Below are 18,237 nucleotides of genomic sequence, written 5' to 3' on the forward strand. Positions count from 1 at the left end.
AGATAGATTGACGCAAATGAGTTCCCAATTCTAGCAAAATTCCAACAACTAGAAAAGCGACTTATGGCGCAAATGATACCTCTAAGAATATGCAATTGGCACAAAAGGACACTTCCCTCAACAGCATCTTCATTCAGTTTTAGATTTCCTCGTGGTTTTGATTTGTTTCGTTTGTTGAAAGGGCTTGCTCCCACTATCAAATATGGAGCCCCACTATATACTATTGATAGTGGGAGCCTCTGTGGCTTGTTTTTTTTTTCTACTTTTGTTGTTTGTTTGCCACGAATGCATTTTAAGTACTTTACTAATTTTTAATTTTGCTTCTTAAGGTAGCTGCTCATTTGGGATTAGTTTCCTCCAGCAGTTCTACTAGAATTGAACACATATTTTAACTCGGTGTCTTTAATGGGTTTTGTTTATTTACCACTCATGCATTTTTTAGTTGGCTGGTTCTATTTCAAACTGTTTCAAACGATTGTTGTGCGTTCAACAGCAAGCCACGGAACTAATGTTGGCTAGTATATGAAAACGTACAATATTTTATTATTAGACAAAGATCGTTATTAGTATAACAAAACTGTACAATTGTATATACATATTGTTCTTCATTCTATACAAATCTACCTACAGAACTTTTTGCTAATAGTTCATATCTTAACCACATATATGATTTTTAAAATCGTGGGTCTTTAATACTCATATACGTTTCATCAAGTTAGCCAATATACACCAACAGTGTTTCGTGATCGCTTGTCATATTCTGTCTTGCTTCACCACAGACATGTATGTACCAGAACAACACTTATTTAACTTTTTCTGGTTTTGCCCAAAGCCTTTCTAGGTTTTCTTTCTCTTCTTTGCGCTTAACATAGATGTCTTGGTAGCATTTGTTGTCTTTTAGATGAGGCTCCGGTGTTTTCTCGACACTGGGAGTTTTTGTAGGACTAACAGACTTAATACTTTTCCTCCTTGGTGTTTCAGGTTGTTTCTTTCTAGTTGGGCTGTTAGATTTCTGGTATTCCATTGCAACCTGGTTCTCCTTTCGTTTATTGAACAGAGATTTATAACCGTGAATATCTTCATTTTCAGGTTCGAGATCTGGAGTATTCTGATTACTTGTAATTGTCGAATGAAAGTCGTTGATTATACTTTCATAAGGATTTGAGGGAACATATCTCATATAACCATTATGCTGGGGCTCAGACATCAAATCTCCACTCTCTGGGATTGTGGAAAGTCCATCATGTGTATTTTCATCATCTATAATCCCGTCGCTTTTCTCCTGATCCTGCTTCTTTTTGAAATCCGATAAGTACGAACTAATACTATCATCAAAATCGTCGCCAGCTTTATCAATCGCCTTTTTGTGTGGCCGTTTAATTCGCGGATTTCTAACATCATCATTGCGATGACTTTTAGCGTTGTTATCTCGTTGGGTTTCATTGGAATGGTTTTGGTCTCGTGGTGTGCTGTCTTTCGAGGGTTGCCTACCCCGTACTATGTGTGGCCTAGTTGTATTTAAGTCAGTTTTGCCTGTGTGCTGATTGATAGATTTCCCGGGTCCTTTATTGAGTTGTGGTTTGGTAATGTTGCCCTGTATCTTTTTAAGTTGTGAGTCAACAGGGGAACTGTTTTTATTATTTACACCAACATTCGATTGCACATTCATGTTGATCTTGTTGGGTTTTATTGTCGATTTTTGCATTGGGCTGGGGCTTTTCCCCAAATTTATACTTTTCACTGCTTGGTTGTTTACGAATTGTTTTTGGTGGTTAGTCCCTCTGAACTTTTTCCTTGGTGATGCAGGAGGAATCGGGGTATCATCAATCAAAGAGCTAAGTGTCACTGTTACTGCGGGTTTAGGTTTCTTTTTTACCGGTGGTTGTGGCGGTTTCTTTTTGACGGGTTTGTTAATTTCAGTTTTTGCTCGTCTGTTTCTTGGGACCACCTTTTGCACACCAAGCGTTCCGGCATTGGATTCAATCTCTCGTATCATTCCATCAACCTATAGATTTAAAAAGCAGAACAACTGCCGAGTTATACCAAGTTTATTCTACATCGAATTGGAGCGGATACATAGCAGACTAAATGAGCCAGTGTAACACGAGCCAGCAAGAAATGGTTTTAACATACTTCTAGTTATTACTTTTATAATCAAGCTGTTGGGCTAAAGTTAGATCACTTACACAACAAACTTCTTTTGATTTCCTGATTTCATCAAATACATGTTTTAAAATACTTGCATGATGTGTATAAGTATTCATTATCACTACTCGTTAAGAGTATTTTAGCCTCTTAAAATAAAGTCAAATGAAAGACAAACTGCAATTCTCAATGTAACTTCCACAATAATTCAAAGGTGTACTTTAGAAGTTTTTTTCATGCGTAGTATAAGGGGTTGCTATATGTGTATATCAGTAAACGAAAATTTTATATGTAGTGAATTACTCACGACTAGTTCCTCGAAGTTTTGCCGTAAAACAGCATACTTGCCTAGAGATGCAACAAACGTGAAATGATACTTACCCACATAAATATCGCGGCTGCTTCGTGGCTTTCCTTGTGTATTTGTTTGGCAGTGTATAGTTCAATGGTTTTCTTTGCCTCTATTGCCAAATCTAAATTGACATCTTTGGGGTCAAAGGTTGACATCGTAGAGAGAAATGATTGCTTTCCTTGATAACTTAAAATATGTTGACAGTCTGGCCATGTCTAAAATAAAACGTTATATAAATGCTATTAATTTTCGATGATACGTATTAAGTTTAGTTGAACATTTTAATTTTTAATCTAATCACTAAAATTAAGAATTTGAGAATAAAACAAAAATATCAATTATGCTGACACAATATTTAGTATGGCCATAAGATGTAAAATCTATAAAAACCTCTACTCTGTATAATGGATATCCTAATAGCAAGAGGGCAGCCATGATCGTCTGATGCACACCAATAGGGGGTGAGACATACTGTCGTATCTCGCTAACTACCCGGTTATCCGTATTTTGAACAATATCCTGCATGGTTCGAAGGGCGGCAAGTCTGTCTCTCAATCTTTTAGCGTGTACTAGTTGGAGATCGAATGACCTATCAAGGTTGACAGATGACGCAGATGCTATGGCACGCTCTAAATTTGTCAGTTCTCTACATTTGTATGCTCTCAGGAGGTCTATTATCAAACGAGTAGAATACGATAGATAAAAAGGACAAACTATTATTGCTTATAATAAATCGATCATTAGATAAGTGCACAGTACATTTCACCAAGAATTTGACCTCTATTTACAGTGGTCACTTAACGATAAATTAATTATATAGTTCAAGGTTAATGATCTTCATATTCTTCTTTGATAACATGTTTTGTAAGCTTACAAGAATAATCATCAAGAAATTTCAGTAGGATTTCACAAACTTTACAACATAAGTAATTACCATATTTGGCCTCCAATTTTCGTGCCACATTTTGGGCTCGTGTTAGTAAAGCGTCTTTGTCATCAGGTTTGGATTTCTGGTAGTCAGTCAAAGCTCGTCTGATGGCTTGAAAATCATTGGTCTCTAAGGCCTCATTCAACTTTTGAGCTGCTACAATTTGTCCATCAACTATTAGAAAAAAAAATAGGTACAAAAGATTATTTTGATTGATTGATTGATTGTTGTTGTTTATTGCCGTTTCGGCGACCAGGGCCATATCACGGCAAGAACATTTAATGCAAGGAAAATATTAAAAGCAAGATCAAAGTCTCTTCATAAAATAATGAAATTAAAACAAACAGCTATTTACATATAAAAAGGTACATAAAAGGTGAACCTAAGACATAAAATACATATAGAAACATAACTTCGATAAAACATTTAAAATATTGAAAAATCAAGGAAGGTATCCAATTTAGATTTTATTAAATAAACCGATGAAGATTATTTTGATTGTTATTGACGTTTGTTTTGCAAAATCCGTTTTCATTAAATTACATTTCTTACAATTAAAAAAAATAAAACTTAGTTTTTACTGTACAAATCTAAGGCATATCGGTATAGTTCTTTGAATGCCATACTATAAGACTTCACTGTATTGTATTATTGGTTTTTTTTCGTTGTACATGTACCAGATTGCTATATTATTTTCTTTGTCTTCTTTCCTACCTACCATCGACGTATGATTTTATTCTACTCTCGTTGATATGTTGTTCCAGGTCCGTCACATCGGATCCAGCCTTCTCCCTTTCCTCTTTAATAACCTCTAACACCTCCTTAGCACTTGGTTCTAATTCTTCTTCCGTATCTTTCCGTGTTATGACATACCGACTTACAAGTCGTAGAAACGTCTGATGTTTTTGGTATATATTGAAAATGTAGTCACCGTTATCTTCTAGGTTAACTTTATATATATCGACTCCTTTCTCGTTGATTTTTTGAATTGAGCTGGAGCTCTGAGGCTCTGACTTGTCTGTTTTCTGTAGAAATGCTATTAGATTATCAATGTCTCGTGGAACAGGTACCGATATATCAGATTCTTGAGTAATTATAGATTTAACTTTGATTTCTGTAGTATTCTTCCAGAAGTTTTTACTCTTCTCTATTGTCTTGTTATTCAGTGTACCTACGTCAATTTTTCGTCCGTCTGAATTGACTAGAAATGCATAAGCATTATTAAGTTTGTGCGGATCATCTTTTCTAAAGGCATAAACATTGAAACCATACTCCCCCTTTACTGGACAATCTACTTCAAATGCCTGTCCACGTTTCTGTCTTTCCTGCTGAACTCGCATCCTGGGAATTGCTTCCGGGTCATTCGAATGAAGTTCACCAACCAATTCTACATCGTTATTCGTTGCAAACTTAATATTAGCCCTTCCATCCTTAGTTTCTATGTAGCCATTCTGGAATGTTGTGGCCATGATACCTAACTGCCCGATTGAAGCATTTGGCCCAAGATTATCCTGGGCAATATGCGGTAGGCACGGTGCTTTGCCATTCTTAAGGTTACAATGTATCAGGTAATTAAGAACATTTTTTTGCTCCATTGTACTTTCATTTCGGATGTAAAATTTCAGCCCGTAAAGTCCACTTTGTGGTAGTCTTGTCTTAACAATATAGTTGCCCTTGTTCCAATATATCATGGCATATTTAGACATATTTGCATTGTCAACAAATGAGTTGACTAATTTCATTTCCATCTTTAGTTCTTGCTTGCCACCGACCACTATTTCTAGGACACCTGTGTCTGTATGAATACTAGATTCTTCATGAGAAATAAGCACAAGTTTCAGACGTCTTGATAATTTATTCGGTCCCCATCCAATTAGAGGATAATCAGGCAAGGGTAGACATTCTTTTGAAAGTTTATCACAAATAACAACGAATGAACAAATCATGTCAAATTTCGACAGTTCTACTTCAGAAGGGTCATTTGCAAAAACGTTTACCCTGAATTTACCCAATATTGGAATATTAAACATGAAAGTTATCTTACTTTCATGTCGCTCATAAAGAATGAAATGGTGAAGAACTTTATCGAGTTTCCGAGCTGTATCACCTGCTGGTATCATGCGTATGAAGTTATGCTTAAAATGATAGTAAACGCCCCTTTTTGGCGGAAAGTTAAGCTCAAATCTGCCCTGACCATCAACTATTGGAACATTGACACTCATCATTGGAAATGTTATTCCCATTTCCCGAGATCTTTCGCGGACATATATATTGTTTATAAATTCTTCTTTTGTTATAGGCTCCTTTAACAGTTGCCATTTTACTTCATCTGGAAAATGAGTCCAAATTAAATGTTCTGCATCCGTAAAGAAATATTCCTCATCAGCGTCTTCCACAGGAGGTCTTGATGTTCTCGATATTGTACGCGATGTCGTTATAGTAGTATCGTCGTCGTCTCCCGAGTCGATTTTGAGACACTCTTTTGCCCAGAAAATATCTAGAAGGCGCCATTCTTTCTTTATATAGACTGCGTTCCATTGTGATCTCATTTCCGGAACTTCTGGTCCTCCCAAGACATAATCGCCATTTTTACTTATCCCGTCTATTACTTGACACGGAATTTCTGCCATTCTAAAATGAAAATGACAAAGATTTTCAGGACTTCCTTATGCATTTCTTTGTTTGATATGGGTGATAAGCAATACGTAAAACATTCCTTTCTCAATTCAATGATTTCAAATCACATGTAAAAAAATAAAAGCAGTTGTTCTGTATTACATTTTAATATGATAGATGATAGAATATTTAATTTACTGTCAACTTACGTGCAAAGAATATAAAACAGGTTTGCTAAATTGCCCATGTCACACTGAATCTTGCTGAAGTAATCTATGGGCGTGTCCGGTTGTGGGTTCTGACCAACGTCTACGGCATCAACATCGAAAGACGTTATCCATCTATATATAGCTCTGACCCGAACAAGATCATCAAAGACGTCATCTCCTGTCAGATATTGTATCAATTCCCAGAATGTTCCATTTAATAAAGATTTTGGAGCCTAGAAAAACAAAGAAGATCAGTTTAATAGCACGTACAATTGTGATATTGATGAAAAAGAGCTGTTCTTTCCTTGATTAAATGACCATTACCTGGTGAACTTCTTCGGGTAGTTAACAGGGCAATTCAGAAGGACGTCATACCAGTCATAGATTTTAAAATCTACATAGTATGTCAACATGTCTTAATCGGAGACGGAGTAATATTACATTAAGTTCAATGCTAACCGATCATTTCATCTTTTAATGTAAGAGTGATCAAGGGAACCAAGATTCTAGCGGAAATCAAAAGAATGTAATCCAGGAACAAGACCAGACATGGAAAACAGAAAAATACAATTAAGAACATAAAGTAACTAAAATAATACATACAAAGTAACAAAAGTGAATGAGCAACTCGGACGCCACTAAAAACTAGGAGCATGGACCAGGTGCACTGCTAGGGTAAGCGTCCTCTGCTTTTCCAGAAACACCCACCGAGTTGCTCATAAAAAGTAAAGTCCGGTGTAGCAAAAGGAAAGGAAAACCATGACACGTTGAACAAATCAGTTTTCATGGTGTAGATGGATACACCGTAACAATCCATGAGACGACCATAAAACTTCTGTAGTGATGACTTCAATCTTGTACCATCATAACCCTGTTCCAGAAGCCTAATTGTAAGAAGTCTAGCGCGAAACAAAAAGTCTGCGTAGTTACGGCAAGCTCTGGCATAACGTATGAGTTGTGATATGAAAATTCCATACGCTGGTGTAAACTTCCCGTTCTCATACAAACAAAAACACACGAAGAACACATGCGTACGATCTTTAAGAGATACAATTTGATCTCGTGTGAAGCTAGAATTGACGGTTTTCCGACACTGATCAACAGTATAATGTGGTGCAATAAAAGCTAATGATGCAATTCACATGCGAATGTAAAGTACTGAAATTACGAGCGCAAGAAGTCGCAAACAATATTAACGACTTAAAAATACTTATCAAATAATGATCAAAACAAACAATGCATTTCATCAGTGAATGGCGAAGAAAATCGAAGTTTGGAACACATATCAATGTGCCATTTTTCGACACTTGTGTCTGGATATTTTACCGTCTTCCTCTACAAAAAGCTCTACTTACCGAGATTGCATGTTGATCGACAATGGTAAAATCTATATCTTTAAAGGCTGTATCTTTTGTGGTTTTATTCGGCACTGGTTCAGGAATGTCTTCCTTCTTTTTGTTTTTCTTTTTCGTGTTTGAGTTTTCTTCAGTCTGTAATTCATTAATATTTGAACAGTATTTATGCTAAAAATAATCTATTTTTTTCAATATTAAATGAACTTTTTAGCATATAATCAAATTACGTTAGAACGTTTGCTTTCCGTCAAGACAAGATAGAAAAATCTGTTTATCTAATATGACATTAGACAAAACAATAACTGGTACTTTCCAAATATGCTATTATGATCCAAGCACTTAAATTCTTTGTTAACATTTCAGAAGTTTCCTTGTAGAACACAGTCCATTGATCTGCCTTACCTTTGCAGTCGACATTTTTTTAAGCTAATCTGGATTACGGCTCTTGCCTTTTTACCAACATCCAACAAATACTGCTGAAATACCATAAACAAGTCTCTTAAGCAGCTAACTGGCTTTTCATTAAAAACAAATAAAACGTGATCAATCGATATAGCACTTTTGTTTTGTTTTAGTCAGAAGTACTTATCTTTACTTTAATATAGTGTGGAACAGTGGATACCATATATAAGACAAGCAGACTCTTAAAGGAAGCTGAATGTGTGATGGCGAACGACAAGAAGAAGTAAAAGTACATTTTTGTCATGAGATTTAAAAGGCGAAGAGAGCTGAGACAATCAAGATTTTTAACTTACAAACTCGGCATGATGCATGGTGTATGGATTCATAAAAAAAACTTGTCCAAAATGATTTTGAGAATAGCAGAACATTTTGGATTAACGAAGATCGTGAAATTGAAACATACCTCATTGGTTTCCATTCATCTCATTCAAGAAATAGAAATTATTTTAATGGACGCCATTGTTCGGAAAAGATTAACTTCCTTAAGTTCAAATAATGCCAAAGATTAAAGATTAAAGACACATTCCTGTTCTACATCGATTGTTTTAAATTTGTGTGTTAATCCTTTTATTCTGAAATCAGTTTTATTTTAGTTAAAGTGTCAGTCGAGTTCACATTAGGGTTTAGTATACCGACATAATTTTTGTCATAAACTTTTTACGTAGATAATATAGAATAAGTTTTTCTTCAGACTTAAGAGATACGTGTAATATTGTAAGATTTGTTATGCTTTGTTTCTGCCTTTTTTTTTTGTTTCATTCAAATCAATTTTTAGAACGTTAGCACTTGTCTTTTACCATGATAACAAAACACATGCAACTTAAAGTTCGGTATTTCTAAACTATTTTTGCAAACCTTTAATCTTAGTAATTTTGATTCTGGGAACAACAGCAAACTTGCAAATGTTCTTCAAACAAACAAATTCACCTAACAGTAGGTTCTCAACCGATGTTTGGCCATGTAGTAGTTCACCTTGAAGCAAAGCCGCCCACCCTCTTGACAAATAATGCAAAGAATGCTTTAATAGTCCACACCAGACCTATCATTTCTACTTTTAATAATTACTAGTAAATTCAAATTTATGAGTTCAAAGGAATTTTAAAAAAATGTGATTTGTTTATGCCGTTACACCAATTAAACGATGACTCGTCCAACTCTTTCCTAAATTGAATTAAAATCTGAAGAAAACACTTAAAAGAATTTTAATTAACAAAAACCTGTCCAGATAACTTTGAAAATCTGTTTTCATTTAATATCGTTTCTGTGTGAACGTTTTAATAAACTTTGTTTTGTGTGACGACAGAAACTTCACTTACTAGATTTTATGATTTCCGAAACTTCAGAACTTGCGGATATCACATTTCCTCCAGTGATGCTCCTCGTCTGCTGTCCGTTTTTGTTTCAGTCTTTATTTTGTCCCGGATCTCCCCTCATTTCAAACTTCGACATTTTCACTCTATAAATATCATCTTTGACAATAATCATTGTACTGAATGCTTATTATAAATAGCATTCCGTCCTTCCGGCTGTCCTTCATACTTTCATATCCTATAGTCCTTCAAAACGCTGGGTGGATTTCATACAAATTTCAGATAAGTCATTCCGTAGTGTCGTTGTGCACTTGCTTTTTTTTGTATTTGTTCTATTGAGTTAGGCAACGTTTTTTCATTATCTCAACATGGACTTTCCTATAAACTAAAATTGATAGCAGGGGTATCAAATTTGTAAACACAACTCCAGCTAAACTGATAGTTGGTTTTCTCATTGCTTTTTTTTTAAATTTTAGATTGATTTTGGGTTTTCATTACTGGAACATCGACTTTGCTGTTAACTCAGGTGGTTGGTTGGTGATACACATGAAACTAATCCTAAATCACTTATCATTAGTAAATGCTTCTTAGTTAATGCTATTGTGGACCTGCTATTTTGACTTCCAATCCAAATTTATTACGGCATTTCCCATTGGTTCATTTCCATCTTGTCATTGACCCAAATACATTTGAAAGGTACCCATTGTTACTACGTGTATCATTTTCAAAGATGCCAAAAGTTTCTTTCGTGTCACTTTTGTGCATCTCGTTAGTTTTGGGTTCTTATAAAAAAAAATAGAATCGAAAGCAAATTTAATAACACACAGATATTCACAAACATCTCATGTGTGCTGGATGATTTTGTGTGAGTAATTCTGGTTTTGTAATTGAATTTATTTGTAAGTTGTTTCCAGATCTAAGTTTGAATTTGCCGCGTTTAATGCTATGAGGTTCACATTTAGGTCGAACTCCAAGCCTCGTTTTGAAATACAAACCATGCTTCAGGCGTCACGTTTATATTTGTTTGCTTCCCCTCCCACCTTTTAGTATCACTGTATATGGTTGCGGGGGCTACTCACTTGCACATCATATTATGCTATGTTTTGTATTGTAATATTGGCTGTTATGCTTACTTGTACCTTGTTGGACTTTTATTTGTATCATATGTGATTGGGGACATGTAATTGGGGTTTGTTTTCTTAGGATTCCAAGCTGATTAAATATTTCCACACCTTTTTCTTTATATAAATATACCAAGTTTATCCGCGAAATACTGCGGATATGCATCTTTTGTTTGTACCATACATTGATTTCGATGTAGGAGGCTTGCATCTTTAGTAAATCAATGGGACAACTTTTTGAGTCAAAAGCAAAAAGCAAAACAAAGAACGTATCTGTCGATAATGTGACGATGGACAAATCGGCAATTATATTTGTATATGCAAACATGGGCAAATAAGCCAACTCCGTCCACAGTATAACTCTCATTATTTCACAGAAAATCCACGTGAAGATAAATTATATGGCTTACTTCGACTCTGTAATGTTCGAGTACATAACAATTTGGCTATTTTTTAAAACGTTACGGATCAAGATTTTCTTCTAATAACTGCATACCTTATAAATTATCGTAAGTTAATTTGATTTATAGGAACAATCCAATATTCCATTAATAGAATATAATTATTGATAACTATACCCGCGCGACCCAATTGTTAACCGGACTTCTTGATTTGTCACGGTCACGTGGTCTATCATTTGTTCTAAATTGTATTAGTATCCCTTGCGTATTTCAAAATAATGTATTTATATACTATTCAATATTGTAAATGCATGTATATTATTATTAAGTTTAAGACCAGATCACTTGTATATATTGTAATGTCTGCCTCTTGTTGCAATCCTGTACTGTCTGAGAAAAATAAAATCTTTGCTCATAGATTAGCAAATTTACACCTATCTACGTCATATATATTATCCCGCCCATACGGGAGGCGCCACATAGGGCACACATTATAAAATTCGTAGTGGGAATAACATTTCCCGTTCGTGAAAATATTTTGTTGATTGTAGTATAAACACAATAATTAGATCTTGACTTCACTTAAAAGGAATTAAAGGATTCGGTACGATATGAGGTAACTGCGAGGCGGAGCCTCGCAGTTACCCCGTTTCTTCGCCTCATCCATTTATTCTTTTTTGTGAAGTTAAGACACTGCTATTGTCTATGTAATGTGTGCAAGACTTTATACTCAGTTTCTCATCATCTTCTTATTTGACGTAATGTTTGGTTGACTTTAAGGTTTCGTAATTTTTCGTTGTACATTGCCCAGGAACCTTAATATGAAAATGATGTGAAAATCGAATTGTAAATTCACCCAATCAACTCATAAATAATACTGGATGGATAGCTAGATTTTAATTATATTGTAAAACCGAACGGTTCAAACATGATAATATCTGTAATTACATTAATGAGATGTAACACTACGTTCGACAAAATGTACATATTATACCTGAACTTATGCACTGACAGCAATGTTGAAAAAACGGTAGGCATTTTCTAATACACCCAGTGTCTTATTTACTATAAATATTAAGAAAAAATATTATAAATTGCCACATGAATATGTTTTTATGTAAATTCGATGCGTTCAACAGTACAGACAGTACATGGTTACAAATAATTATTAAGTCTCGTAAAACATATATTTCATATCTTTACAAGTATATAAAGTAAAGGATACAGTTTATTAAAATGTTATGAGTATTGAACAAATGTAATATGCATATTTCGTTCAATAACAGCTTGCCTCCCGATACAAAAGCTAAATTATTGTTTATTTTGTTTTGACACTATTAGCCCACATTCTTTCGATCGCTTCTTTGTCGTCTTTTCGCCTATGATAAATGTCCTTATAGAGCTTGTTTTTGTCCCCTTCGACTGGTTCTTTAACTTCTCTGATAGGACGTCGAGCTAATGGGTCGCCACCATGGTAAGTACCATTAACAAGTTTCACAGGCTTCCCAGAATCCTCTGGGATACTTTGATTTCCGTCCATAGAACGCAGATCATCACCGTCCATTTCCTCCAATCTCTTTTTGTAATTGTTAAAATACGAACTGTGATCTTCGTGTTCTTTTGATTTTGAATGGACGATATTCTTGGCTATAAAATTTTTCGGTTTGGTATCACGTGATTTTGATTCTCTTGTTATGTTATCTTTATTGCCGTTAGCACTTGGTGCATTTGCCTGATTTGTAAACTTCGTAATATTTTGGCCAGTTTTGTTCTTCATGTATTCATTGTCTTTTGTGCTGCTTCTTTCTTCTGCTTCTTTTGGGTTTTGGGTTTTCTTTTGTTTTATCAGACGGTTATGTCTGTTGTATTTCGGTTCCAGAGCGTCTGGATCAATCAACAGACTTTCTAATGTTACAAAAGTCGGTTTATCACTCTTTTTCTCCCTCCTTGGAGATGGAGGAGGTGTTTTCTCTATTTCTGCTTTGGCTTGACTACTATCTGGAACCACGATTTGAACACCTAGAGTTCCCGCGTTTGCTTCTATGTCTCTCAACATTTGTTCCACCTGGAAATAGTAAATAATCCAAGTATTTATCCCGTTTTTATGAAAAGGGTGTATGTGAAAGAAAACACATTTCTCGTTGAAAACCAATTTTACATTGTTACAAGTAAGACTAGTATTACTATGTTTCCTAAACTTTAAAGTACACATATCTTATTTCATTTACGTTTGTTTTTAATAGATAAAACGAAGAGGTCATTAAGAACATAAATATACTAACACATTCAAAGTTGACGAATGTTTGTAAAATTTAGAAAAAACGCCTTACCCATAAAAATATAGATGCAGCTTCACGACTTCCAGCGTGTACTTGCTTTGCAGAGTATGGCTCTACTGTTTTCTTTGCCTCAAACGCAAGAGCAAGGTTGGCATCCTTCGGATCAAACGTAGACATCTGTGTTAGGTAAGACTTTTCTCCATGTTGCCCTAGTATCTTTTGGCATTGTTTCCAGGTCTGTAGTTACATTAAAACAAATCGTTACACTTTTTAACAGGTATTAAGTTTCTAATAGAATGCAAAGAAATTAAAATGGTTTTTCAAACTCATTCTAAAACACTCAAATCACGTATTATTTCATATTCTCAGGTTACATTCTCAAATACCTTATATTAGATTTTCAAAGTGAAACCCCTCAACATATCTTTTAGACAGTATACCGTGGAAACCTGTCGCTGTGCTTATTTCATTTTCTGTATTTTTGTTTGTTTTCGTCAGTTTTATATGTTTTCTCTAACGTTTTTTTTTTGCCCCTTGATTTCTGCTCTTTGATAACTCCTTTTCATTTGTAAAACGCATTTTTCGACTTTTATGGATATGACGTTTTACATGCCCTAAAAAACGAAATAGAACAATGCAATATAATATATAGTTATAATGAGATTTTTTTCAGCCGTATATTTTAAGGTATTTACGTAAAAGGTATTAACATGTCAATATCAAGGCTAACGTGGTTTTAATTGCATAACTACATTTAAATTCTCATTTACTTTGAATACAACCTCGTAAAGTCAACAGTGTTTGTTTACCTGATTTAGGTTGTTGACAGGTTCAAAAACAAGCTATAGTAATTACTGCAGGACATTTTATTTTTTGTGACGAATTATTATAAGAGTAAAACAGTACAAAATTACATCTGATAAATGCATAGTTAAAGAAGAAATCACCTGAATTTCGGCAGAACTATATCCTAGTAACAGTAGTGAAGCCATGACAGTTTGATGTACCCCGACTGGTGGTGTATTATATTGCCTTAGTTCCCCAATCATTCTGTTGTCGGTGTTTCTTACCATCTCCTGCATAGTTCGTACAGCTGCCAGTCTATCTCGCAGTCTTTTGGCGTGAATTATCTGCTGGTCAAAAATACCGTGCTCATTGGCTGCATAGGCTGCTGCTATAGCCCTGTCTAGATTGGTAAGTTCTCTTGCCTTATAAGCCCGTAGTAGGTCTGAAACAGTTGTAGCATGGTACAATACAGCCAAGTCCTTATAGTTTTAATTATTAAATTATGGAATTTTTCAGTAATAAGAATTGTTACAGTTTAATCCACCAGACTGAAATGAACACTGAAATCTTGATTAATTAAAAAAAAAATGAACGCATATAAACAAATACTGATTACAAACCTACCATCCTAGCAGTGAACGTGTTTAAGCTATTGATTATCAATAACTTAAGGTATTCTAAATGCGAAATTGAAACCTTAAATTGAAAAGCGAACTGTGTACTCACTATTATGTAATTAATGGGTCCTATATTAACTACAGTTTCAACTGTGTGGTCTTTTTGAATAATAATTGATTTCAAATTCATAAAACTACAGGTAAAAGTATTTGGTATGTTTACTTAAAGTAATAATACCTACTGATTTAAAATGGTTATATTTTATCTGAAGATTTAATTTATTGATAATTGCTGTACAATCTACCGATATTATTACGTATGTTGTGCTGTCAAGAAACGATTCTAATTTTAATTTACTTATTGGGCTAAAAAGTAACTCTGAAGACTCCTTGAGATAAACTTTAGATAAACAACGGTTTCTAATTTGTCGACTGGACAATTCAATGAAATTTAATCTATATTCTAAAAGTCCTGGCCTTCGGGCATCGTGAATACAGTTTTATTACCGTGTATATAACTGTTCTATTAATTTTTATCAGCTATAACGTGTCGACTATTCGCGGGTAGGAACCGTGTATCCGATCTTTCTTAGGTTCACGTCAACAATTAAACTTTTTGGCATTTCCGGCTTGATATCCGTGTCCAGTGCCGATGCATGCATTATATTCCCTCTGTTATTACAGTTTTGTATGTTACTCCTGGTTGTTGAAATTCTTGTCCAAGATTTTATCTTTCTTAACCATATACCAAGAAAAATATATGAATCATTTATCAAAATATTCCGTTGCACCTACCATATTTAGCTTCCAACATTTTGATTTGTTTTTTACTGTTAGTAATGAGGTCATCCTTTCCATCTGGGTTACTGATCTGGTATTGTGTCAGAGCTTGTCTGATTAGGTCAGGATCGTTGGATTGCAGTGCTTCTGCAAGTCTTTGTGCTGCTTCTATTCTTTTGTCAACTAGAATAATTTGACATCAGTAAGCGAAGAAACATTTGTCTTAAAGAGATATTGTCTTTATTGAATTATTTTTTTTTTAATTGCTGTTATTCTTTCCCCGTTTGCTTTAATTTTGTCTACGTTCTTTTATAGATCATAAGAATTTGCTTTGTGTTGTGTTTGATAGAACATGTTCACAACATAAATGAACATACAATATGCAATGAACAAATGGATTTTGAACAGTGATAATAGAGTAGGTGGACTTGCATACTTTAGTTTATTTTCTCTATACCAACCATCTACGTAAGTCTTCATTCTGCTGACAGTCATGTACCGCTCCATATCTGTTACGTCAGTTCCTGCCAACTGCCTCTCCTCTTTTATTATTTCCAAAACCTCTTTTGAATCATCTTCGATTTCGTTCATGTCGTCATTCCTAGTGATAAAATAGCTTTTTACAAGCCGCATACATTGTTGTTCTAGTTGAAACACGTTGAAAATGTAGTCTCCTGGGTCATTCAGTTTGACATTGTATATCTCAATACCCTTTTCAGTTATTCGATCAACTGAGTCCGAAGTCTGAGGTTCAGATCTGTCGGCTTTTTGTAAAAATGCCATGAGGTTGTTTTCTCCTCTAGGTACAGGGATCGATACTTCGTTAAGGATGGTTTTTATTCTTTCTGTTCTCACTTCTTTTGTCTGTCGTTGTATTTTCCTTTCTAGTGTTTTGTTTTTGTTTCCAATACTTATATTTCTACCATGCGAAATCACAAGAAACGAGTATGCATTTATTAATTTTTGAGGTTCATTCTTCCTCCTCGCGTATACGTTAAATCCATATTCACCCTGAATTGGTACATCCAATGAGAACCCTTGTTTATTACCCTTTCTATACGGGCTAAACCTCATTCTTGGAATGGCTTCTGGATCGTTAGTGTGAAGCTCCCCAACCAGTTCAATATCGGATTTTGCAATTACAAATTCAACATTAGCATGCCCATCCTTCGTTTCGATATATCCGCTTTCATGGATAGTGGCCATCAGGCCAAGGTTCTCGCCAGCAAGGTCAGCTCCAAGAACATCTTGCGCTATATGGGGTAGACTGTAAACCTTGCCCTTTTTCATTGAACAATGAATCAAATAATTAAGTACGTTGTCTAGCTCCATGGTTTGAGCGTTTCTAGCGAAAAATTTCATCCCATATATACCTTTCTGGGGTAGTCTAGTTTTAATAATGTATTTTCCGTTGTTCCAGTACATAATTGCGTATTTAGACGTATTCGTATTATCTACGTATGGATTCACAAGCTTCATTTCTAACTTTAAGCTCTGTTTTCCTTCAAGTTCTATATGTAAAACTCCATCAGATGTGAAAATACTTGACTCTTCGTGAGTAATAGGTATTAAACCCAATCTTCTAGATATTTTTGTCGGACCCCAACCAATTTTAGGGTAGTCGGGCATAGGTAAGCACTCTTTTGAAAGCTCGGATGAGAGTATACAAACAGAACATATTAAATCAAATTTCTCTAATCCTTCAGTTTCTGGGTCACTAGCAAAAATGTTTACACGAAATCTTCCAAGGACAGGTATATTAAAAATAAATTCTATTTTGTCATCATGGCGCTCAAATAAAATGAAATGATGGAGTATTTTATCCAGCCTGCGCATGTCTTCGCCTTCTGGAATCATTCGCTTGAAGTTGTGCTTCAAATGGTATTTCTGGCCTCTTTTTGGAGGGAAACTTAACTCAAAATTAGCTTTCCCGTCTTTAACTTTTATGATACAATTTTTCTGTGGGTATGCAATACCCAATTCACGTGATCGCTCTCGAACATACAGCATACTGAGAAATTCACTTTTAGACACTGGTTTTTTAAGTAATTGCCATTTATCATCATCTGGAAAGTGTGTCCATATTAAATCTTGGGCATCTGTGAAGAAGTATTCGTCGTCAGCTTCTTCTTCGTGTAGAGATCTTGCTATGGACGGATTTGATTCATCGTCATCTCCAGAATTTATCATGACGCAAGTTTTAGCCCAGTAAACATCCAAAAGACGCCATTCCCTCTGCACATAGACAGCATTCCACTGAGATTTCATTTCGGTATTTTCGGTTTCTCCTAATTTATAGTGTTTGTTCTTTGTAATGCCGTCGACTATTTTACAAGGTACTTCGGCCATCCTAGAATTTTACATGTCAACTTTCAACACACTTTCAAATTTTATACGTACAAAAAACAAAATAATCGAGAATACTGTATAGCCTTATCGTTTTCTGGTTAAGTACATTTTATGGGTATCTGTGATACTTCGAAAGCTTTTGTCCTTAGTCTTTAAGCTGTTGCAAAAAACTTTTCTTGAATAAAATTGTAACAGTGGTGCTGTGTATTGAAAAGCCTTATACATAATCACCAAAGAGTTCGGCTAAAAAGTCGACAGTTGTTCAGTTTAAATTGAATTAAATGGATCGTGGAAAATCGTGATGTGAAATTAAATGCTAGAAATACTGTATCTGATTTTCTTCCAATGTCGTAAATTGAATGTGATGACAAGTTTTTTTTCAGACGAAAAATTGTAAGTGTGGAGAGCAGTTACTGGTTATTACTTTCAACACTTTACGACATTGGAGAAAAGACCCATTTCAGACTAAGCATAACAATGTGTCGTTATTTTAAACAATTTGAGGAAGATAATATATGATTAATATG

General features: G+C 34.8%; 2 protein-coding genes across 2 annotated transcripts; both read right to left on the minus strand.

Moving 5' to 3' along the window:
• Nucleotides 1–597: 597 nt before the first annotated feature.
• On the minus strand, nucleotides 598–6,056 carry LOC148629454 (uncharacterized). Its single transcript, XM_088575453.1, has 5 exons — nucleotides 4,144–6,056; nucleotides 3,432–3,599; nucleotides 2,888–3,168; nucleotides 2,527–2,712; nucleotides 598–2,005 (listed from the first exon to the last, which is right to left on the minus strand). Exons 1-5 carry the CDS (start codon nucleotides 6,053–6,055, stop codon nucleotides 803–805), a joined length of 3,750 nt encoding a protein of 1,249 aa, XP_088431579.1. The 5' UTR covers nucleotide 6,056; the 3' UTR covers nucleotides 598–802.
• A 5,725-nt stretch (nucleotides 6,057–11,781) lies between these two features.
• On the minus strand, nucleotides 11,782–17,711 carry LOC148629455 (uncharacterized). Its single transcript, XM_088551467.1, has 5 exons — nucleotides 15,823–17,711; nucleotides 15,377–15,544; nucleotides 14,126–14,406; nucleotides 13,230–13,415; nucleotides 11,782–12,964 (listed from the first exon to the last, which is right to left on the minus strand). Exons 1-5 carry the CDS (start codon nucleotides 17,708–17,710, stop codon nucleotides 12,218–12,220), a joined length of 3,270 nt encoding a protein of 1,089 aa, XP_088407593.1. The 5' UTR covers nucleotide 17,711; the 3' UTR covers nucleotides 11,782–12,217.
• Nucleotides 17,712–18,237: the final 526 nt, after the last annotated feature.

This window comes from Perna viridis, chromosome 1 (genome assembly GCF_037379345.1).
Source record: "Perna viridis isolate PV_CMFRI_1.1 ecotype Kerala chromosome 1, ASM3737934v1, whole genome shotgun sequence".
Lineage (NCBI taxonomy): Eukaryota > Metazoa > Mollusca > Bivalvia > Mytilida > Mytilidae > Perna > Perna viridis.

Excerpts from the sequence above, each read along its gene's own strand:
- LOC148629455 (XM_088551467.1), bottom strand. The coding sequence starts at position 17,710 with ATGGCCGAAGTACCTTGTAAAATAGTCGACGGCATTACAAAGAACAAA. Across the intron at positions 13,416-14,125 it reads ATAGTTCTGCCGAAATTCAG|ACCTGGAAACAATGCCAAAA; the intron begins GTGATTTCTTCT and ends ATGTAACTACAG. Across the intron at positions 12,965-13,229 it reads CTGCATCTATATTTTTATGG|GTGGAACAAATGTTGAGAGA; the intron begins GTAAGGCGTTTT and ends TACTATTTCCAG.
- LOC148629454 (XM_088575453.1), bottom strand. The coding sequence starts at position 6,055 with ATGGCAGAAATTCCGTGTCAAGTAATAGACGGGATAAGTAAAAATGGC. Across the intron at positions 3,600-4,143 it reads AATAAAATCATACGTCGATG|TTGATGGACAAATTGTAGCA; the intron begins GTAGGTAGGAAA and ends TTTTTCTAATAG. Across the intron at positions 2,713-2,887 it reads ATCCATTATACAGAGTAGAG|ACATGGCCAGACTGTCAACA; the intron begins GTTTTTATAGAT and ends GTTTTATTTTAG.